Source organism: Xyrauchen texanus, chromosome 9, assembly GCF_025860055.1.
Source record: "Xyrauchen texanus isolate HMW12.3.18 chromosome 9, RBS_HiC_50CHRs, whole genome shotgun sequence".
Taxonomy (NCBI): Eukaryota; Metazoa; Chordata; class Actinopteri; order Cypriniformes; family Catostomidae; genus Xyrauchen; species Xyrauchen texanus.
The window spans coordinates 23,752,953-23,777,243 of NC_068284.1; the positions used below are offsets into that span (position 1 = coordinate 23,752,953).

At 38.7% G+C, this 24,291-nt stretch overlaps 1 protein-coding gene across 1 annotated transcript in view; it reads left to right on the plus strand.

Moving 5' to 3' along the window:
* The first annotated feature begins 1,441 nt into the window (after window positions 1-1,441).
* LOC127649559 (serine/threonine-protein phosphatase 2A regulatory subunit B'' subunit alpha-like) overlaps window positions 1,442-24,291 on the plus strand; it is a 49,212-nt gene continuing 26,362 nt past the window's right edge. The window contains exon 1 of the mRNA XM_052134716.1: window positions 1,442-3,891. Coding sequence (XP_051990676.1) covers window positions 1,768-3,891 — 2,124 coding nt within the window. The 5' untranslated portion in view covers window positions 1,442-1,767. The remainder of the gene's footprint in view (window positions 3,892-24,291) is intronic.

Below are 24,291 nucleotides of genomic sequence, written 5' to 3' on the forward strand. Positions count from 1 at the left end.
TTTAACTTAAAGGGAAGCATACAGAAGTGCTCAAGGATATCTCATTTATTTTCTACTGAGTATGTCAAATTAAACTGAATAAGCTACCATATTTAAAGGAATGTCATGCCATGAACCATGCAGACTTTTGCAAATCCAATAACTAGTTCTTACTAAAACTGCTTATTGTGTCAACCCAGTACATTGAAAGCATGACTCAGTTTCCAAGTACACTGACTGGAACTGGCAATATTTATAATAATTCTAAATGTTTGTGTAAAAGATAAAAAGTCAACATTTTTATTACAGGTTTAAGTATTACTAGTACAGGATGCATATAAATGACTGCTTATGTGAAAGTTACTGTCGGTTACTGCAGAACTGCAATATTAGACTAAAAGATAATTGCATCAGAACAATATTTAATTTGATTAGCCTAATTAGATTAAGTATCGAACCTGGTGCAAGTACACTCAAAACTGTTCAAGTGTGGCAGTTGTGTATTTTGAGAGCTTTCTAGGGAGAAAACTTACTATTTGGGAAAGAGACACTGAGAAAGGTTTGTTGTCAAAGAATGCAAAGAGAGTGTGTTCTTTCATCACAACCTCTTTAACTGCCGACACTAAAGTGGGCCTCTTTGAAGATGGCTTAAGGACTATTTTTGATAACACAGGAGACCAAAGATGCTGGAGGCTTAGGTATTTTAAAACCACATGCAAGGTTTCAGCATTAGGTGAGGTATTACAGCACTCCATTTTATTTTTCAATTGCTTTTTGGTTGAAAGACACAATTTGTGGTTCACTGCTGGCATGTAGACTTGTTTTTTTCTGGGCTTTGTACTTTTCAACATTTCTTGTTTTGTGGCTTAGATGTGCAAAATAGAGGTTAAAATGGTGAAATGCTCACAGATTAATGAAGAGAGATGTTCAACAAATTATCCAAGACAAGTAAATCTGCAGTGTTCACTTTTAAAAGAAACAAAACATTAAAGACATGCAAACTGTCAAGACAGTGTGTATATTCTCCTTTTTCTTTTATTTTTTTGTGACACTTAGTGATAGGACATTTCTTACAATCATCTAGTATTTTTTTTGTACCCCTGACTCTGTACCCATTTTGTTCTTTGAAAAAGAGCCACATTTTTGTGTTTTGAGTCTACTTTGATGTACTGAGGCTGGAAGTTCTGTGTGTTTAAAAAATAAAATAAAAAATTATAGCTTAACAATAAAGAACTAAGCTTATCATCACCCAGAGGGTGCAAAAACACAGCCCAGGGTCTCATAGACTATCTGTACTTCAATGGATCTAAATAAGTGCCATCTTTCTCTCCCCACCCCCTTTTTGCTCTCAGGTGGCATTCACACTGGACTCTCAATTATCTGATTCTGGCTGGCAAGAGAGAAAAAAGCAACTTGGAACATCTGCGGAACACATCAACGGAAAGCTGTCACCAGGTGGGCTATATGTTGTGGCATTGGGGAGGGGGCCAGAGGACTTCTTCATGCCCACAGGCGTCTCCTGTCTACAAGGGGAATGATCTGGAGTACTGCACTCAGGCCTATCATTAGGCCATTGGAGCCCATGCTTAGGAATGGATAACTTTGCCACTGAATGTTGCAGTTCTACTAAACAATTTTTGGAATAACTACAAAGTACCATTTATTTGCTTTTTAAGATTGATTTTCTTTGTCATTTTTATATAAATATGTCTTTATAGCATTGATTGATTTTAAGTGACAAAAGTTATCACATAAACAGACTTTCCAATTTATGAATAAACATAGACCATGGCAGCAACCTATCGCATCGTGGTCAGCAGTATAAACTGTTACAACAGTGTAGTAATTGACCGCCGTGTCCAGCACACTGTACACTACTGTAATGGACCCTGTGGTGCTCTAAAACATGGAATTAACTGCACAGTGGCTCACAGGAGCACTTGTGCTGAGCTTCTTGATGCCCACATGTCCAGACCTTGCTCTGACCGGCCCATCATCATTCATGAGTCAAAAACTATGGAGAATGGGAACTCCGGGTCTGGTTCCTTCTGTGATGACTATCACCAGGTCATCCCCAGAGCCAAGAAAGGATTAACAATCCAAAGCTCAGCCAGCCTCAAGGATATTACTGGTGAGGCCATTAACCTTGCCAGTGGGAAAATCAAAGAGTTTTCGTTTGAGAAGATCAAGTACTCCTCCAGCCACGTGACTTTCAGAAAGGGTCGTAAGGTTAGGCCAGATTCCTTCAGCAGAAGGTCTACTGATCTTGACATCATCTACGGCCAATTCACAGGCAATGATGAGAACTGTCCTCCATTCGGGCTATTTCAGAAGTCTGTACTAGAAGAGAATAAGCTGAGTCGCAGTGCGTCTTTGGAGCAGAACTTAAACAATGTGGCCACGCTCTACCTAAACAGCCTCACCGAGGAGAACTTAATATCTCGTATACTGGAGAAAACCAAGACAGACAGCAGTGCCTCAGGAGAAGATATTAAAGCCTGTCTGGACATTCTCCTCAAGTGCTCAGAGGATCTGAAGAAGTGCACGGACATCATCAAGCAATGTATCAAACGAAAGTCTATTGGTGAAAGCAGTGATGACTCAAGTAACCCTGAGGCCATTTATAAAAATGTGATGGCACGTCTGTCCAATTATCTGAAGAGGCTTCCTCTTGAGTTGGAACAGGGGCAAACTGGGAGGCAAGAACACAGTGAGCTTGCTGAACTAGTCAGCAGCATACATGGGTTGCAACAAATCCCCTTTTCCCCCATCTTTGGCAATGAGCAGCCTCCGCGTTACGAGGACGTTGTTCACTTCCCTCCGCCCTCAAAGCCTCGGGTGAAATCTTCCCAGCCAGAACCTCAAGAAGGCTCTAGGGATCTTGCTGGCAATGTGAACCCCATGCAGAGCCTCCCTGGTTTGATAGCACGCACATCTCCATCAACTAATGATTTTCAGAATGGCAGCTTGCCTTCAGCCTCCAGTAGCAGCTCAACACCTTTTATCTGCCACCACACAGTCTCAAACAGCCGACTGGATACTTTCTGTTCCACAAATTCGCTCTTGTCTAACAGTAGTGAAAGCCTTTGTAAAGATGCTATGGAGGCTTTGTATATTGAGGAGGAGGAAGCAGATGTGGGAAGGATGCAGGACAGGACAGTGAAAGGGGATGGGAAGCACAGCTGTAGTCTATCAGAGTCCAGACAGTACTCCAAAAGACCCACTGGCTACTCTGAGCCTGGTGTTAGTGTTTCAGATAAACACCCTGAGCTTAGCAGAAATGGAACTGCATTCAAGCCTAAAAATGACTTGCTTGTCAATCAGATATATTTGCCAAAAAGCACAGATTCCAGACCATTCTCAAAGTCAACCTCGCACACTACTAAAGGAGGGACTGATGACATTGATAAACTGCTAATGGACCTTGAGTGTCTTTCCCATAACATGCAAAAGGAGCCTCCACTGCCCCCTAAACTTAAGAACTTAAGAACCCAGCAGATAAGCTCCCCCCAGCACCAGCATATGATTGGTAACTCTAAAGATCTACCTATAGCAAGTTCTTCTGGCCACTCAGTGGACAAGCACTCTGAGCCAGAAGTTGAGGCCAGTAACGAGGATGATGGAGCACTGCTACTCAGGATTCTTGAGAGCATTGAGAGCTTTGCTCAAGAGCTGGTGGAGAGTGGAGCTGGGAGAGGCACTCAGTCTAAGGAACGAGAGGTGATGCGTCTTCTCCAGGATACACTGGCCAGCACCAAAGCAGAGGTTACTCCAGACCCAGTGCCAGTACCTTCATCAGAGAATGCACAAACAACTCCCTCAAGTGCATCTGCAGCCATACCTACCCCTGCTCCTAATGTGAGGGACACAGGCTCAACGCTTCTCATCCAACAGACACCCGAAATTATCAGGGTGAGTTCAGCTTAACCAGGTCTATGTATATAGATAGTTTTTGAAATCCTGCCACATTAAAATAGTATTTCTTTCTGCTTGATATGGCCCAGGTGAGCATTAGTAAAATTGAAAATCAATTTGACTATTTTCTGAAGCAAAGAATTATAGCCTCCATAAATGGTAAACCATACATACAATTCCCTTTTTGGAATATTGTCCTATATACATGAACTGGGGCAAGGGTTACTCTAGGAGAAATGAAATAAATGATCAGTAATAAGCAGTAATGGGACTACCTGTAACATACAGTACTGTGCAAAAGTTTTAGGCACTTAAGGTGTTTCACAAATACATTTGTCGTAAGATGGTTATTTATATCTTCAGTTTTAGTGTGTCAATAGGAAAAATATATTTTAGACTCCTAAACACTACTTTTCCAAATAGAAAAGATTAGAATAGAAGAACAAGGTGCTCTGCATGAGATGGTATTGCCCCCACAGTGCCCCCCACTGAACATCGTGTCAGTGTGGGATTACATGAAGATACAGAAGCAATTGAGACAGAAGCCTAAATAGATAGAAGAACTGTGGTGAATTCTCCAAGAAGCTTGGTACATCCTTTCTGCCAACAACCAAGAAAACTGTGTCCATGTGTACCTAGGAGAATTGGGGCTGTTTTAAAGGCAAAGCTGGTTACACCAAATATTGATTTAGCTTTTTTATGTTTACTGGACTTTGTATGATGTTAATTGATAAATGAAAACTATTTATGGCATTATTTTTGAAGACATCCTCACTATGCAACATTTTTCACAAGTACTGTATTTTAAACTGGTTATTTTTAGCACTTTTATCCATACTAAATGACACATCCCTTTCTCGAATTTATTGTATGTAATAGCATTAACGTCTTACCCCTGACAAGGTTATCAGGTTGCAGAGAGACACTTTGCAGTTAACTGTAAGGCCAGGGTCTTCTGTAACTGGCTTTCAACTTTAGCCCATGTTTTGCACATCCATCATGGTAGGGAGAAGAAATCATAGTTTGTCATACTCTAGTTCAGGAGTCTCGTGTGAGATTATGGCAGGGGTCTTATTTGTGTTAATATGAATTACTTGAAGTGATAGTTTATCCAAAAATAAAAATTCTGTCACCATTAGTTAACCCTCATCTTTTATTCCGTGGACTTATTTCACATTGTATGTGGCCTGATCCCAGTGTCAGTTCCGCATCTGTTTCAAATGAGCCCCAGTCCAGGCTAATCAATGAATCTAAATAAAATCAAAACCGTAATATGATGTTGTGCGATTATTAAAATCGCAAGGACTGCGATTTAATTAAATAAATAAATAGCCTTCATGCACCGCTCACTGCGCTAACTGTATTTGTGCAGCGCTGCTCTCTGTAGACACATACACATACATATAGAGTTATATTTACAGCGCTCTAGATTCACATGTTGCACATTTGCCTTGTTCCAAATATGCTTGGCCACTAAAAGTTACTATCCAAATCTAAGGTAACCTCATAACACTGGGTTTTTGTGGACAGAAGAGTGGATGTGTGCATTTCTTTGCATTACAAGGCCACTGTCAACTCAACCACAAACAGAAATGTCTTCCTTCAGTGTTCCGCCTAAATATAGGCTTCTGCCAAAATAAAGGCTTATGTGTTTAACCAAACCGCATAGCAATGCAAGTTAGTAAATTATTACATAAATATGGTACTGGTTTATAACAATAACAACAGTAAAAATAATAATAATTATAATAATAATAATTTCCTTAACCCTTTCTTAAAACAGCATTTCTATTCCATGAATTAATTATGGTCATAAACAAACCGTTACTAGGCTTTTTTTTTATGTAAATAATCACATTGCAGTTAAAATCGATTTAGGCCTCCTCTCCCCTAAAGATGCTTGTTGCAAATAAAAAGTTCAGTGTCATTGTCACTATTGGAAAGCTGAAATCATATTGATGACCAATGCATTTGAATGGCTAAAAATCACCTGTTTCGTGAATAATATAGAGAGGTGTTTTTGGCGTATATGTGTTCAATTCTAGATTAAATCTAACACATCTACACATCTGATAAGCCTAGATAACCAGTGTGATCATTGTCTTCCATTATGTGCAATACATGCTTATGTTAATGTCTCAAAACAATTTGTAGTCTTTTACAACCAACCAGTAACTCACCAAAGTGTGGTCAAGCTGTTTATATGCTTTGTTGGTCCTCGTGGCACATTTAACCCTTGCTCTTTGTATCCTCTGTTGTACCTTTTTCCCACCCCTTTTTTAATTTCTCTGCCTGGTAAGTCCTCACATGTTTATTTTTCTGGATTTGTAAACCAATACCAGTTCAGTTTCTATCTAGGGCATGCTATTTATGACGTTGCCATGACATCTGTCAAGAGTGGAACCCCCTTAATAATGGGGCTCCTCCTACAACTCTATTTTTGTACCTGCTCAATGCATACCTAAGAACCCTTAAAGTGGATGAGTCACATACTTGCACATCAACATGAGCACACAAATACACACCCCAGTGTGATTCAGGATTTGTAGACACATGTGATTAAGAAGTCAGATAGACTAGAGCATTTTGCTTCCTCAAGGTCGAATGATGCCTTGGAGCCCAAGTCCCCTGCATATCTCTCCAAATAAGAGAACACTCTTCTCTACCAGTATGCTGTGAAGTATAAAGTGTGGAGGGTTGCTTAGATTGCTAGTGCAATAACTGCCTAGGGGTTTTTTCTAGAAGAACAAGGTGGAATTGGTTCATGTTTGAAGTATGCTTGTTATCCTTTGAAGATTAGCTTATTTCAAAGACATGAGAGTTAGATGTTTAAATAGAAAACATACATGTTTTCATTAAATGCACATCACCCAGACTCTGTCTCACATTGGTCCACGTGATATTTTGGGATCGGGCTGTGTTGCTGTAGCTAAGCAGTTGGTGTGGTGGACATAGTCCCTTTCGAGAGCACTGGTAGGTCAAAGCAAGAGCAGATAGCAGGGACTTTGGCACAGGAACTGTTAATGGTGTTGATTTGCCCTGAGCACTCCTCCTACTCCTTGTCATCCCCAGACAAAGGTGTCAGTAGGACTAAATCAGTTTACTCCCCGCCTACTATTCCTTTCCACTGAGAGACTGGCTGTCGCCAGAGGGAAAACGGACCCAGTGTTGCTGTGGAGGTCACAACTAAGTTTGGGAATAGCTTTCTGCTAACCCGATCCCTTCCCTGGCACCATAGGGAGCAATAAAAATAAGAGAGCTATGGCAAGAACCTTGCCCACTGTCCAATTTAAACACAAAGCTGCCAATCACAGAGATGAACAACCGCTGGGCTGCAGAAATGTTGGACCCTCTGAGCAGTAGTGACAGACCTGTTTGTTGTTTACAATGAGAATCTAGGAAAGAGGGTCTAGGCCCAGCGGTAACAAACCCCTTATGTTAAGAAAACCCTTAGTTATAATTGTAAGGATGGGGCTACTAAGGATATTCTTACCTTAAACCTGAAATGTCTAACTTCTGCACTGACCCATCAGTCAACACATTGGTTGCACAAACAGACAGTTCCACCCCAAACTCACACCATTGGTCAAGCCAATTTGATGGACAGGCTGTTCAAATAAACAGATAAATGTTTCGATTGCACCATAGAGTTGCAGTGTTATACTTTTAGGTAAATTCAACATAGAAATGACTTACTTATAAATTAAGCTGGAATACGAGAGAGAGTTTTTACATCAAAACATTTACACACATCTGCTTTAAGGGGTTTGTTGCAACCAGCTGCTGATCTTCAACACAGTGCACTTGCAATGCTCCAAATGAAACCTAGTGCTCAGCTGGCCTGTGTTTTCCTTGTTTTATCTTATTTAGTTCCTGTGTGTGTCATCACAAACACAAAAGCAATGAATGGATCAAGATGTGGCCCTTCTGTCAGCATCTTGGCATCTGTGGAATCAACTCCAGACATAACAGTTGCCGTTGGTCATTGCTGAAGACCTGTGTGTGGTCTTTGTTTTTGTGTTTCATGGCTCATTGCTAGACCAAACAGCAGGTGAGGTCAAAAGAGGAAGGTCAATCTGGTTGGCCTCCTTGCTTCTGTCTCAGTGCTGACAGGGTAATCTGTTGCTCCAGATGCTGGGGCTAGTGCTTGACTCTTGAGGTTTCTTATTTACCACTTCTCTCTATTTCTTGGTTTCACATGTGCTTCATGGTGAAATCTATTAACCAAATAGTTTGTTTAGGTCTGGAGCTTGTGAAAATAATTTAATTGCGATGGTCTGTAATATATGACTCCGTTGGGGAGACTCAGATTTGAGGCCTGCATTTAAAACATACCTAGATACTGCCCCCTCCATTTGGACTGAAGACCTTCCCCTATTGGTGTGACTGCATGGTGCAGACAAGGCAATATGTCCTTCACTGCACCTGTCAGGAAGTGCCGTTAATCTCCATGGTGACAGGGAACCCCTGCTTTGGCAATAGGAGTGTTTCAGTCAATATAAATCAGAAGGATCACTTCCAAGAGCTTAGGCCAACGAGTCATGATCAGTGCCACAGAAACACCACAGCGGGTCACCACTAGTCTGACTAAATTCATTGAGAGCGAATCGACACAACACCTCTGTTAAAACTTCTAGAGGCAAATATGAAGTGAAAAGAAACTCCTGAGTGTCCTTGTATTTTACTTGAGTATGGCCATTGGTAAAAAATGAAGTCCTGAATTCTGTGTGAGAGTGTGAGTAAGTGAGTGAGTGACCGACTGAATGACCAACCGACCGACTGACTGAGAGCAGTCCAGTCTCATAAATGTTTATCAATGCACCACCAAAATATTGCACTTAGGCCATTTTACTTCTGTTATCTTTGGGCCTCATTTCAAAGTATCCTTTGTTATCTTTAGATATATTTGAGTGCTGTGGTGTTTTACATGAATTAATTGTATTTTTCTTTACATACATACAAGTCAATGTGAAATCGAAATTGATCCCATTGGGAGACATTTGAGATTCTTTTCATAGTGAACTTACTGATTTGATTTTAGCCTCCACTTCCCAGCCACCATCCCAGTTCCCAACAGTTAGAGGCTCAAATAAATATGATTCTTGAGACAAAATTTTCATCCTCTCTACAATCGACTATAAACTTGCATTCAGGGGCCAGTTGCAATATAGCCATTAACTTAAGATGGTGTCTAATAATTAGTTTGACTAGCTAAAGATGCCATAGAAAGCCTGTTGCATAAAACATACTCACAGTTGTCTTTAGTAAGACAGTATTATTTGTATTGCATTGTGGGAAAAATAAGACACTGAACAGCTTTAAAATGAATTGGCAGACAGTTGACGCGCAATACAGTTTTCATTCACTAAAAATATTTGCTTATTAGAGGACTACAGTGCTTTAAAGTTTAGTCTAATGAACAAATTTAGCGATTTTAACCCAAATAATAAAAAAAACAAGCCATTTTGTTAACATCGTTGAAGTCAAACTCTTCTACCAAGTCTCAACTCAATCCCCTTTCAGCCCTCAACTGAAGCCCCCACTGGCTCAGCTGAAAGTTATTATCCATGACAACATGAAATGTTAACAGAAGTTATAGGGGTGTGCTGTCTTACATTCTGGTCTTAAAAAAGACTGATCAACGTTTTTATGCAACTGACCGAAAAAGTGAAGACCAACATTTTAGACAACTAACGAGTAAGACTTGTCTAAAACAGTTTTATGCTGTTTGGCTCCATTTTAGTATAGAATTCCCACATTTCACAATCAAGTTAATTTTTTGTGGATGCCAGAATTTGTTTTCTCCCTGTTAATTCAGTTTTATTTAGAAATCTGCCATGTTATGTAAGTAAAATGGGTTTAGAATGCTGTTTCAGCATAAAATACATGAGAAACAAGGAACCCAAAGAACAGTAAGCTAAAGAAAGTGAAAACAAAGCTTTTGAATTATGTTTATGAGAATGACACAAGTGGGACTACTATTAAATTCACACAAAGTTTAGTTTGTACACATGAACAGATGGCAGTCAAACAACTCATATTTTTAGTCTTTGACTATTAGAATCACTCGTGTCTCAAATGAAAACTGCTTTCATTTGTTTATAGTGCTCTCCCTGAAAGTCAGAATAAAGAAATGGACAACAGAAAAATAAAATGCATAGAGAGTATAGTGAGTGAGGAAGCCTGTCTTTGGTCCTCCTTTTGTGTCCACGTTCTTATCGGTTAGAAGTGTTTGAATAGTGTCAATAGGGAATTACATCACTGGCATGGCTGCCCCTCACAGAGAGGAAATGAAATGACAGGCAAGGCTTGAGCCAAGAAACCCCCTTACACAGAACACCCCTTTGTGAATCGCTGCCTGTTGCTATTTGTGAAGGGTTTCCAATACAAAAAGAAATGGCAGAAGCTATGCCTCTGGTATGAAACAACATAAAACTACATGGCAACAGAACAACATCCTGCCTCAAACAAAAGATAAGCAGTGTGCATCATTTGAAGCACTGATAGAGACACTTGGGTGACATCAGAATGTTTTACTCTTAGCCCTTGGGAATTTTTCCCAGGATTTAGTGAGGGATGTGCTAACACAGTACTTTAACCTCAATTTGTGTTGGGGCTGCTTAAGTCCATGAGCTGACATGGTGATTTGGCAGAAGAAAAACATCAGCTCTGTGTTTCCTCCTGTAACGTGAACAACAGTGGTGTATCAGGGACATTGGCTTCCTGTTTTGTTTTGTTTTTACAATGGAACTGTTCGCAGGCTCATAGTCTCAAACTATTTGTCTTGTATCATAGCTTATTATAGCATGATAGATGTAGGATGACTCCGGTGTGTCAGTTGTAGAGTCTTTTTACACAATTTTCTAAATAACTTTCCAGAGTAATATTTTTAGAGATCTTTTAGTGGGGAAATGAGAATTGATGGGAATATGGGTTGGTCATACACAGACAGCCATAAGTGAGGCTTAATGAATTTTGTATTGAATTGCTGTGTTTTTATTAGAATATTTAACTGTCTGTTGAAAAAAACTACATTGTTTACACACCAATATGACAAAACATAAAATATTGACTATTTAATATTTCTTAGAAAAAGCTTGACAAATAGCCAATGTATATCAGAGCAGTGTTCAGCAAAGCTAAACTATCACTTTATAGCAGTCTTGCCAAAAACAATACATGGGTGTGGTCTTATATTTACTGAAAACTGCATAATAATTTAATTAAGGCTTTAAATGTACTGTATGTGCAATGTTGATTTCTAAAAAAACATTTATTGTTTAGTCTGTTCACATGATAATTAGACACTGTAATGATATAGTTCTGTCTGAATGCCAGCGAGAATTGTGCAGTAGAAAGGTAGGGCCCCTCATTTTAAAATGCTGTTTGGAAGCTTCATCCAAGAAGATTACCCATTTTCCTGTGAACTGAGAGAAATGTCCCAATGGGCAGCACAAGTGTTTATTAAGGGACAATGAATAATGGCCTGCTGAATGCTGAAAAACAACATTTTAATTGAACAGTGTTAATGGTTCACTAAGGGCTTGAGGTAGCAGAGACCCCTTCAAATTGAATTTCCCACTTTTTCATTCTATCATAATGATCCTTGTGTTTTCTGTTCTGCAAAAGGCAGTAACTACAATAAAGCGTATTTCACACCACTGGTGACATTGTGCAACAAAGCGACACTAATTTATTTTTCATGAGAGCGACTTCCAGCGTCACGAGCTGCAGTGATCATTAGCGACAGTTATTGTTGTGGTGAGCGACAAGACAAGTTCTGAAAAGTTTAACTTTATGCAAATGACGAACGATATTCGGGAGCTACCGATGAAAGTGAAGACAATGGAGCTCACATCATGCACGTGATGCACTGAGCACTGTTGCAGTTTATACTGTATAATAACACTCTTCCCTGCAAAATTTTAGAAGCAATAGAACTGATTCCTTGTCAAAGTAGAATGATATCTATATTTTACCGGCAGTATAATCTGTAATTAGAACTTCCAAAGCTACTATGGCCAGACATGCAGTCCAGTGATTACATTAAAGTAACAGCAGTAGGAATGTCCACCAGCGACACAGATCGCAGTCTAGCGAAACCAAGCGTCAATGTCGTTTGCGGTGTGTATGGGGCTTAACACGGAACCTCCTGGAAAAGAAGTGTGGATTATGTTTTTACTGAAATTTTTACACTTTGTTTTCTCTGAATCTGAACATATAAACCAAACCCTGTCAAGCCAAAGTTTGTCACAGGGCAATCTATTCTAAGGACTGTCTAAGATAACCGATTTTGGTCGCAACTTAATATTGACAAAATATTTTACAGAATTTTGCCTTTGCAAAACATAATTTATCATTAGTCTCTTTTCCACCATTAGTTCAAACGTTTCGGAGCACAGTTATTAACGGTTCCATTAGCATTTTCACTCAAAGACAGTTGGGTATGGTGCGATTACAAACCGTTCTCTGCTCGAATCTATCAATATGGCTAGCTAACTGTACTCTGTACAAATAAATATTCTGGCAATATGGCTTTACTGTTGTGCCGACTCCCGATTGGTCACTTTCCCAGACAGTCCATTCTAATCCTGAATGTGCTGAACCACAATGGAAAAAGAAACCATAAACATGTCAACGAGCCCAGATCTTTAGAGATCGGCACAATTCAACAATAGTAACTATTCGGCATGTTGGTGGAAAAGCATCTATAGGCACTGTGACTGTTACCTGCATTGTTGCTTGCAATGTAATTCCTAAAATAGAGTCTGAAAGACTTATTTCAGATTGGTCTGTAAATCTTCACAACAAATAAAACAATTTCCAACTCTTTTCACATTGTTTTTAGGGATCCCATAGCTAGAGAGCTCAAACACACAGCACCTGGAGAGTTGGCAATTTTTCAAGAAAAGGGAACAAGCTTGAGTTGGAGGGAAGCTTTAGATTTTGGCAGTGGTTTGTCTCTTGATTAGTGTTTTTTCATAGTGTTTTGGGGTGACCAAGTCACTGTGAACTCGGGTGTGTTTTTGCAGCTGGTTCTGCTGGTGGGAGTGAGTGTGTCAGAAGTATAGGGTAAGAAAAGTGCTCAAGACAAATGGGGAAGGAAAGTAAGGTCTTTAGCTTGCATTTTGTCTTGCTGACTATAACTGGATAATCTGATCAGAGAGTGTTTACAGTGAGACAGCCACTACAGGAATGAAGAGTCATATGCTTTTAATCACTGGATAATGACTAAAGAGAGTAAGACCACTTAAGTGAAATATTCATTTAAGCATGGTTCATTTATTCTGACTCGGCTTTGGAAGTAGTGAGTGCTGTGTGCAAGAGTCTGTGACGTTCAGGTACTACACACATACCTGTATACAGTAAATCTGACTCTATGGCAATATAGTCATGGAAAAGTTCTACAGGTATTGAAGGGATAAATCACCCAAAATAATAATTCTGTCATTATTTATTCATTGATATGTTGTTCCAAGCCCATAACTTTTGCAAGATATTAGGCAGAATGTTAGCCTCAGTCACCATTCACTTTTCAAATGGGAAAAAAAGATGCAATGCAAGTAATATATAATATGTATATACAGAGCATGCGGAAAGTATTCACAGCACTTCACTTTTTCCACATTTTGTTATGTTATAGCCTTATTCGAAAATGTATTAAATTCATTATTTTCCTCAAAATTCTACAAACAATACCCCATAATGACAACGTGAAAGTAGTTCGTTTGAAATCTTTGCAAATTTATTAAAACTAAAAATAAAAAAAATAAATAAAATCACATGTACATAATTATTCACAGTCTTGACTCAATACTTTGTTGAAGCACCTTTGGCACCAATTACAGCCTCAAATCTTTTTGAGTATGATGCTACTAGCTTGGCACACCTATTTTTGGGCAGTTTCTCCCATTCTTCTTTGCAGGACCTCTCAAGCTCCATCCGGTTGGATGGGGATTGTCGGTGCACAGCCATTTTCAGATCTCTCCAGAGATGTTGCCATGACACTCAAAAAAAGTTGTAGAGCGCTCTGGAGCAGGTTTTCATCAAGGATGTCTCTGTATATTGCTGCATTCATCTTTCCCTCAATCCAGACTAGTCTCCCAGTTCCTGCCACTGAAAAACATCCCCACAGCATGATGCTGCCACCACCATGCTTCAATGTAGGGATGGTATTGGCCAGGTGATGAGAGGTGCCTGGTTTCCTCCAGACATGACGCTTGCCATTCAGGCAAAGAGTTCCATCCTTGTTTCATCAGACCAGAGAATTTTGTTTCTCATGGTCTGAGAGTCCTTCAGGTGCCTTTTGGCAAACTCCAGGTGGGCTGTCATGTGCCTTTTACTGAGGAGTGGCTTCCGTCTGGCAACTCTACCATACAGGCCTGATTGGTGGAGTGCTGCAGAGATGGTTGTTATTCTGGAAGGTTCTCCTCTCTCCACAGAGAAACACTGGAGCTCTGTCAGAATGACCATTGGGCACTTGGTCACCTCCCTGACTAAGGCCCTTCTCCCCCGATCGCTCAGCTTTGCTGGGCGGCCAGCACTAGGAAGAGTCCTGGTGGTTCCAAACTTCTTCCATTTACGGATGATGGAGGCCAATGTGCTTGCTGAGACCTTCAATGCTGCAGAAATGTTTCTGTACCCTTCCCCAGATCTGTGCCTCGATACAATCCTGTCTCGTCGGTCTACAGACAATTCCTTGGACTTCATGACTTGGTTTGTGCTCTGACATGCACTGTTAACTTTGGGACCTTATATAGACAGGTGTGTGCACAGATCAACATAATTTACCACAGGTTGACTACAATCAAGTTGTAGAAACATCTCAAGGATGATCAGTGGAAACAGGATGCACCTGAGCTCAATTTTGAGTGTCATGGCAAAGGCTGTGAATACTTATGTACATGTGAGTTTTTTTGTTTTTTATTTTTAATATATTTGCAAAGATTTCAAACAAACTTCTTTCATGTTGTCATTATGGGGTATTTTTTGTAAAATGAATATAATCCATTTTGGTATAAGGCTGTAACATAACAAAATGTGGAAAAAGTGAAGCGCTGTAAATACTTTCCGGATGCACTGTATATATATATATATATATATATATATATATATATATATATATATATATATATATATAATATGGTGACTGAGGTGAACATTCAGGCTCTCAATGTCTTCTTTTGTGTTATACAGAAGAAAGTCATTCAGGTTTGAACCACATGAGGAGTGAGTTAATGATGAAAGAAGTTTAATTTTTGGTGAACTTTACCTTTAAGTCCACTTACTTAAAGGACAAAAGCATGTGGAATCTCAGAAGTCATTTGAGTGTTGTTAGTTGAGACTCTTTTTGAAGTTGAGGAATTTTTTACCAGGGATCAAAGTCTGCCATCTAGTGTTTCAGAGAGACCACACAAGATAAAATGCTTAGCATAACTAACAGCATAACATGTATGGAAAAAGACAAATGTCGCCCTAGCATTACAAGGCCTTTCCTGATTAGCTATTTGTTGCTGTTACTCACTACTGAGAATTTTTTCACCTGTGTTCCAGTGCAGTCTAAGGTATTTGGGAGGTGTCGGCCGATGAAAGCTTCATGCTTGTTAAAGATTCCATCTCCCTCGAATCCTCACTTTCCATTGGTCTCATTGCACTAACTAGACCATATCCCCTGTCTAGAGCACACAGGGACAGGAAATGAGAGACTTTACACTTCATGTAAAAACTTTCAGATCATTACCAATGTATACTCTACCCCATAAAACTCCTGCCCAAATGCATGGGACACTTGAAGTTTTTCCACTGTCTCAGTTGATCTATGAAATTTCTGACCTCAAACTTTTTTACACAACGTGAAGAATACAGTTAAGTTAAAAAATGGACGGGCTGTGTGCCAGATGAGCCATTTCAAAATTTTCGGAATCATGACCTTCTGCCTCCTGGGTGGTAAATGGCATTGCTTAGAACATTTTTTACAAGTCTGACCTCTTCAAGTGTGTCACTAATGACAACAACTGTGTGGGGTGACAGAAACAATACCGATTTCAAAGCCTTCATGCTCAGTCCAGGCATTACACTTGTCAGAGTTTGATTAGCAGCAATATCTGGATTGAACTGCGGCCATACCTTTCGTTCTTTCAGACCGGTCTTTAAAGGGGTCATGACATGGGTTTTTTATTGTATTATTATGTTCCCTTAGGTGCAATTATAGTATTAATATTTTTTTTTTTTAAGAAAAACTTTTAAAATCTAGTGATTTATGACCTTTTCCCACCCTGTTTCTCATCCTCTGATTCAAACAGTCTGTTTTGGGGGCGTTTTCCATTTAAGACTTCAGTGTTAACGCCCACTGTTATGATTGGCTAACGTCAGTGCCTATGTATCAATTATTGACGCCCCCAGCCAGAACAATATGCAAGTAAACTAAGTAAAAACACTGTGATTATTCATAATGAATGAAATTGCGCTTTAAAAAGTAGTTTAAAGTTTAAAATAGATTACTTACATTTTGCGTCGTCGTTGTTCCCAGAATAGTCGGCACGGACTTATCTTTGAGCAACAGTTTTCTGGCAAAGCCAGCATCATATTGAGATTTGTTCTCAAAACTGTCATCCTTAAAATGTACAGAACAAACGCTTAAGTTAACCTTGCTGTGACTGGGACGTCCGCAAAAAATAAACTGCATCCATTTTTCCCTGACGTCTGGATCTTTCGGCAGCTTATTCAGAGGTTTTGTTTGACCACAGCCAGGAACAGCACATCTGTGTGGCATCGTAATTTTCCTGTGCACAAGTAGTCTCTGTCAGAGCTCGCTGTCCATCGACTGAACACTTGTGAGGCGACGGCGATACTGAAATGAGCGTAGGTGTCTTGGCGCTTAAAGCATAGTTATCTTGTGCTGGAGGCGGTCATATGCAAACGCTGTTACGTCACTTCTAACCGACACGTCACTTCTAACCATGAATCCAGAACGGGCTGTATTTTGAGCTTGATTAAATAAATGATTCGTTTAGAATGGGGAGGACGTCTTAAAATATTAAACTTGCAGGACGTTTTAATGATACAAAGACCTCTTATATACCAAAAGATCAAGGCAAATTTGGTTTCTCATGTCATGACCCCTTTAAACTCTTTAAACTGTATTAATTTGCCTTTTGAATCTCCCACAACAACTATTTTGTGGCAATAAATTGACAATTCTGTTCAAATTATGATTTTCAAAAATGTTGCCCATAGATATGAATTCATCCACCATACTTTTTTATTATAACTTCAGAATTTCATGTATAATCCCATGCCCCATCTGCTGGTGGAGACTGTTAGTGCAGTAAAGTAACACCTATGTCTGTCTGTATATCTGTATTTTTGCTGTTTGTAAATGGCAAGCAGTGCTGTGTGGATACTGTTTTGGCTATCATTTGAAGATTTGAGATGTAACATCCTTATACTAAAGCAAGAAAATCTAGTAACATTTTACATGTGTTGTATATGTTTTATCTGAGAAATAAGTAAGTGTTTTTGCAGTATGTGTGAGGTGGCCACCCTGCAAGCCAGAGGCCTATATATAATATATACACTAATCAACCACTTTATTAGGTACATCAACTTATTCATGCGATTATCTAATCAGCCAATCTTGTGGCAGCAGTGTAATAGGCCAGGAGCTTCAGTTAATGTTCACATCAACATCAGTACATCAGAATGGGACAAAAATTTGATTTCAGTGATTTTGAACATGGCATGATTGTTGGTGCTAGGTTTGAGTATTTCTATAACTACTGATCTCCAGGGATTTTCATGCACAACAGTCTCTAGAGTGTAAAGAGAATGGTGCGAAAAACAAAAAACATCCAGCGAGTGGCAGTTCTGTGGGCGAAAATGGCTTGTTAATTACAGAAGTCAGAGGAGAATGGCCAGACTGGTCCAAGCTGACAGTAAGGTTGACATTAACCCAAATAAACACGTTACAACAGTGCTATGCAGATAAGCATTTCTGAACACACATGTCGACATTGAGGTGGATGAGCTACAGTAGAAGACCCCTCTGGGTATCACTACTGTCAGCTTAGAACAGGAAACTGAGGCTGCTGTGGGCACAGGCTCACCAAAACTGGACAGCTGGGGCCGGTTGCATAAAACTGGTTTAGACTAGTCTTACTAGTAAGTCGTCTAAAATGTTGGTCATAATTTTTTCAGTCAGTTGCATAAAAACTTAGATCAGTCTAATTAAAGACCAAAATGTAAGACAGCACACCTCAGGCTAACTTTTGTTTACGTTCCATTTTGCCAATGAAAATAACTGTCAGCTGAGCCAGTGGGGGCAGAAAGGGGCTTGAATTGAGTCTTGGTTGAAGACTTTGACTTCAAAAATGGTAACAAAATGTTGTGTTTTTAATTATTTGGGTTAAATCACTAAATCTGTTCATTAAAATACATTTTGAAGCATTGTAGTCCTCTAATAAGCAAATATTCTCAGCGAATAATTTTTTTTTTTAAGCTGTTCAGTGTCTTATTTTTCCCACAATGCAATACAAATTAGACTGTCTTACTAAAGACAACTGTGAGCTTGTTTTATGCAACAGGCTTTCTATGGCGTCTTTAGCTAGTCAAACTAATTGTTAGATGCAGTCTTAAGTTAATGGCTATGTTTATGCAACCGGCCCCTGGACTATTGGAAAAACATTGCTTGGAGGTACACAAATGGTCAGCACACTGCAGCCTCAGTTTTCTGTTCTTGGATGACAGAAGTGGAACCCAACATGGGGTTATCTGAGTTACTGCAGCCTTTTTGTCAGCTCAAACCAGTCTGGCCATTCTCCGTAGATCTCTCACATCAACAAGGTGTTTCGAACTGACAAAGTCTATGGTAACTCAGATAACCACTCTGTACAATTGTATTGAGAAGAACAGCATCTCAAAATGCTATTCTGAGATGGGGGTTGCCGCTGTTTTGGTGGCACGAGGAGGACCTACACAAAATTAGGCAGGTGATTTTAATGTTGTGGCTAATCGGTATGTATGTATGTATGTATGTGTATGTATGTATATATATATATATATATATATATATATATATATATATATATATATATATATATATATATATATACAATGGCGACCAAAAGTTTGGTATAATGTACATATTTTCTCTTATGGAAAGAAATTGGTACTTTTCAAATTGGTACTATTCACCAAAGTGGCATTCAACTGATCACAATGTATAGTCAGCAGAGGTGGGTAGAGTAGCCAAAAACTATACTCAAGTAAAAGTACAATTACTTTTAAAAAAATTACTCAAGTAGAAGTAACAGTACTAACATAAATAATGACTTGAGTAAGAAATTATCCAATTAAAAGAGTATTCAAGAAAAGGGGCGCTCGCGGACGCTGGAGAAGATGGCCGCTTAAATTGTAGCTCCGCTCCTGATTGCTTAATAAATTACTACTCTCTTTGGTTTAAGTCAAAGAATCTCCTAATTAATAGACTCTGCACACGGCTAATATGTCTGAGACTCAAGATCCAAAGGACTTTCCACTTTTCACAACTTCGCGATCACAGAAAAAGAAGAAACAAACTGCATCAGCAGAAACGTCTTCATCCCCATCGGAACAAACTGACCTAGTTTTGAACGAAATATGAGCGCTTAGTGCTCGATTGGGGAACATCGATGGTCGTTTTGACACTTGATGCCATATCCACCTCTGTTTCTGCAGTGCACGAGACTTTATCCAACTTATCACAAAGAGTGTCCTCGAACGAATCCCGTTTAACGGAAGCTGAAAACAGAATCTCTACCACAGAAGACGCACTTTTGTTGTTTTACTTTTTCTTTTTCAATACTACATTGACAGTCTATTACTTGGTCACACTTGATTATCATGCAGAGCTCGAAGGTTTATGACATGGAATGTTAAGGGATTAGGACATGTGGTCAAAAGGAAAAAAATACTGCAAAGAGACTGGTTTAATCCTCTTAGTAGAGACTACACATTTTATTCCAATCCCCATGGTTCTTACTCAAGAAAAATTGATTATATTTTTATCCCAACCACTTCTTTTAATCTTACATCTCTTAGTCAAATTGGCTCAATTGCTATCTCAGATCATGCTCCGGTTCAGATTGATATTACATTAGGGACTCCGACAACAAGTAGTAAGGTATGGAAACTGAATTCATCTATGTTGTCGGACCCCAAATTTTGTAATGTAGTTAGAGATTCAATAAAAAACTATTGGTCAGATAATAAAAACTCACCCGTCACCCCTGCTGTAATGTGGGATGCAGCTAAGGCTACAATCCGGGGGTACATTATTTCCTATACAGCTGCACATAAAAAATCCATGATATCTAAACGACAAGAATTGGAAAGGGAAGTAAAAAAATTAGAACGTTTACATAGCACAACTCCCACTCAAACTAACTGGTCTGCTTTATGCCATGCTAGAGCCGAACTAAATCTTGATCACACCAATCATATAAAAAAATTACTGTTTCTTTCCAAACAAAATTATCATGAGTACGCAAATAAATCGAGTAGACTGTTAGCATATCAGATAAAAAAGAATCAATCTGAGAGAATAATTAAGTCTCTAAAGATGTCAGATGGCATCACTACATATGATCCTGCACTTATAAATGATGCATTTCAAACTTATTATGAATCACTATATTGTTCACAAAACAGTGCATCACAATCAGAATTTGAAACTTTTTTTAATAATATTTCTCTCCCAGTTATTTCAGATTAAGACCGAAATTACCTTAACTCATCTATAACTTCAGAAGAGGTCTTGCAATACATTCAATGCCATCTAATAAATCACCAGGACCTGACGGTTTCCCCCCAGAATTTTATAAATCATTTTGGCCTGAACTTTCTAATATTTTTATGCGTGCTTTACAAGCTGCTTTAGATGAAGGTATAATACCTGAAACTTGGAAAACGGCAAATATCTGCCTAATACTTAAGAAGGACAAAGACCCACAAGACTGTGCATCATATAGGCCAATAAGTCTCCTCAATACAGACTCTAAAATACTGGCTAAAGTTCTGGCGTGTAGGTTGGAGAGCATTTTACCTAAGATTGTTAAACCAGATCAGACAGGGTTCGTGAAATCGCGGTACGGCACTGATAATATACGCAGACTGTTAAATATTATTAATTTTGTTCAAAAGGAAAGGCACCCTGCACTTGTTCTCTCCCTTGATGCTGAAAAAGCTTTTGACAGAGTTGAGTGGGACTTTTTGTTTGCCACTCTTGGGAAATTTAACCTAGGGGATAATTTTATCAGATGGGTGGAGTTGCTTTACTCTAATCCTAAGGCTGCAGTGGTCGCGAACAGTCTCACTTCAGCTTCATTCTGCATAGGGAGAGGCACAAGGCAGGGTTGCCCCCTTTCACCTTTGCTCTTTGCTCTAGTCATTGAACCCCTAGTAGAACTTATTAGACAGAGCAAAAATTTCCATGGCATTACAGTGGGAGGAGAAGACCATCGCGCATCATTGTATGCTGATGACGTATTAATATTTATGTTTAAACCAGACCAGTCTATTCCTGTATTATTGGAATGTATTTCTTACTACAGTAGTCTCTCTGGCTATAAAATAAATCTTTCAAAATCCATTGCATTACCTTTAAATATCTCCTATTTAGAACACCTAAAATTAATCTCCCCTTTCCAAATATCAGACGAAGGCTTTAGATATCTTGGTATTTTTATCACAGCTTCACTTAATGATCTTATAAACAATAATTATACCCCTCTTATAGAAAAAATCAAGGTCAATTTGAAAACCTGGTGTTTACTTCCGATTTCATTTCTAGGGAGAATAAATGTAATTAAAATGAATATCCTTCCCAAGCTTTTATATTTATTTCAATCTATACCTAGTTATTTAAAAAGTTCATTTTTCAAAGACTTCAATAAACACCTTTCAAAGTTTATTTGGAATAATAAAATGCCTCGGATCAAAATTTCCAAACTAATGAAGCCAAAGGACAAGGGTGGAATTGCCTTGCCAAATCTTCAGTTATATTATTGGGCAGCCCAGATAAAAAATATGATTAGTTGGTGCAGTGAGAGGACCAATTCTATCTGGTATAATATGGAAGCAGCAACTTGCACACCACTACCAATTCGATTTCTACCATTAGTTAAGAATTATACAAAGCTAAAAAATATTTTGGAACATTACACCATAGCAAACACTCTTCGAGCCTGGATAAATATTACATCATATTTTAAAATACCCGCCTCTCTTTCCTTGTCTTCTCCACTATCTTTCAACCCTGATTTCCCCTTAACATTACAGAATATTGGGCTTTCAACATGGCTGAAATTGGGAATCTCAAAAATTTCTTGTCTATATTCAGAGGGAACTCTAAAGTCTTTCCAACAGATTGTGGAGCAATATAAACTACCAAAGTCTGATTTTTACAAATATCTTCAGTTGCGACATTTTTTTAAATTAAAGATAGATAAAGCAGAGTTAAGAATGGACATAACAGAGATTGAAGACATTTTACTAAATCCAGTCTGTCTAAAGGGATCGATATCAAGGACATACGATATCTTGTCTAGCAATTGCACCTCTGCCTTGCTGGGACTGAAGGAAGTCTGGGAGAAGGACATTGGTCAAACCATTGAAGAGAATGACTGGACTGTCGTATATGATAACATGTACCCTAAATGTACCTCCCTTGGGATCCATGAGCTCAATTTCAAATTCTTCAATAGAATATATCTTACACCGATGCGTATTAAGAGGATGTTTACCAACGCTACAGGCCTATGCTTCAAGTGTAATAAAGATAAAGGAACATTCATGCATTGTTTTTGGTACTGTGACAAAATTTTGTTATACTGGAAGAAAGTACATAGTGTGATGGAAGATCTTCTTGGACTACACTTCGAGATGACCCCAGCTTTGTATTTATTGAATCTTAATGTGAACAGTCTGTTTAAAAAAGATGCACTACAACTATTCGTTGTCCTGGTATACTTAGCTAAAAAATTCATTTTGTTACTTTGGTCTGCATTACAGGCTCCATCCTTTAAAATGTGGACATCACAAATCGCTACATGGTTACCACTTGAAAAGCTCACCTACGATAAACATAACAAATCTGACAGATTCTGGCTCATATGGTCTCCCCTTTGGGAATATATAAAGGAACTCCCTTAACGGGCATACCGGACCACTTCTAATTTCTGCTCATTTTCTTTGACTTCCTATTTAAAGGATGCTTTAAGTCAATGTGACCTTGTTTATCTGTGGTTGTTATTATTTTCATTTCTTTCACTTATTCCTGTCTTTTATGTTCTGTACACCCTGTAATACGAATATAACTTTATGTTGTGATACTGTAAATGTAAATTTTTCTATTGTGGGCAAACAATAAACAAAAAAAAAAAAAAAGAGAGTATTCAAGTAGTGAGAAATTCATTACTTTCACAAATGACATAATAGACGTTAACTCCCCTATATTCCATTACATAATATACATTTATCATGTATTACAGAATTATTATTATTATTAATGTAAACTCTGTCATCATTCACCATCATGTTGTTCCAAACCCGTATGATAAAGAAGAAATTTCATTAGAAATTTACTTGAGTGAGAGTAAGAAGTTCCAACTTTTAAACCTCCTCAAAGTATTTTTTTCTTCAAAAAGTTACTCAAGTAAATGTAACAGAGTAAATGTAGCGCATTACTACCCACCTCTGATAGTCAGGACATTACTTTGGGGCAGTGGTGGCTCAGTGGTTGAGGCTCAGGGTTACTGACCAGAAGGTTGGGGGTTCAAGCCCCAGCACCACCAAGATGCCACTGCTGGGCCCTTGAGCAAGGCACTTAACTCCAGGTTGCTCCGGGGGGATTGTCCCTGTAATAAGTGCACTGTAAGTCGCTTTGGATAAAAGCATCTGCCAAATTCATAAATGTAAATGTAATAACGTAAAAAATTACTATTACAATTATAATTTTATTTTTGATGAGCTCTCTCTTAAAACAGAGTTCTCATCAAAAAATCCTCCATGTGCAGCAATGACAGCTTTGCAGATCCTTGGTATTCTAGCTGTCAGTGTGCAGATACTCAGATAATGGTGACATTTCATTCCACGCTTCCTGTAGCACTTGACATAGATGTGACTGTCTTGTCGGGCACTTCTTATGCACCTTACAGCCTAGCTGATCCCACAAAAGCTCAATGGGGTTAAGATCCATAACACTGTTTTCCAATTGTCTGTTGTGAGGGACATTAAGACAAAAAAGGACATGTGAGGCATCTATTTCTCAAACAAGAGACTCTAATGTACTTATCATCTGGTTTAGTTGTACATCTGGCCTTCCACATCTCTTTCTGTCCTTGTTAGAGCCAGTTGTACTTT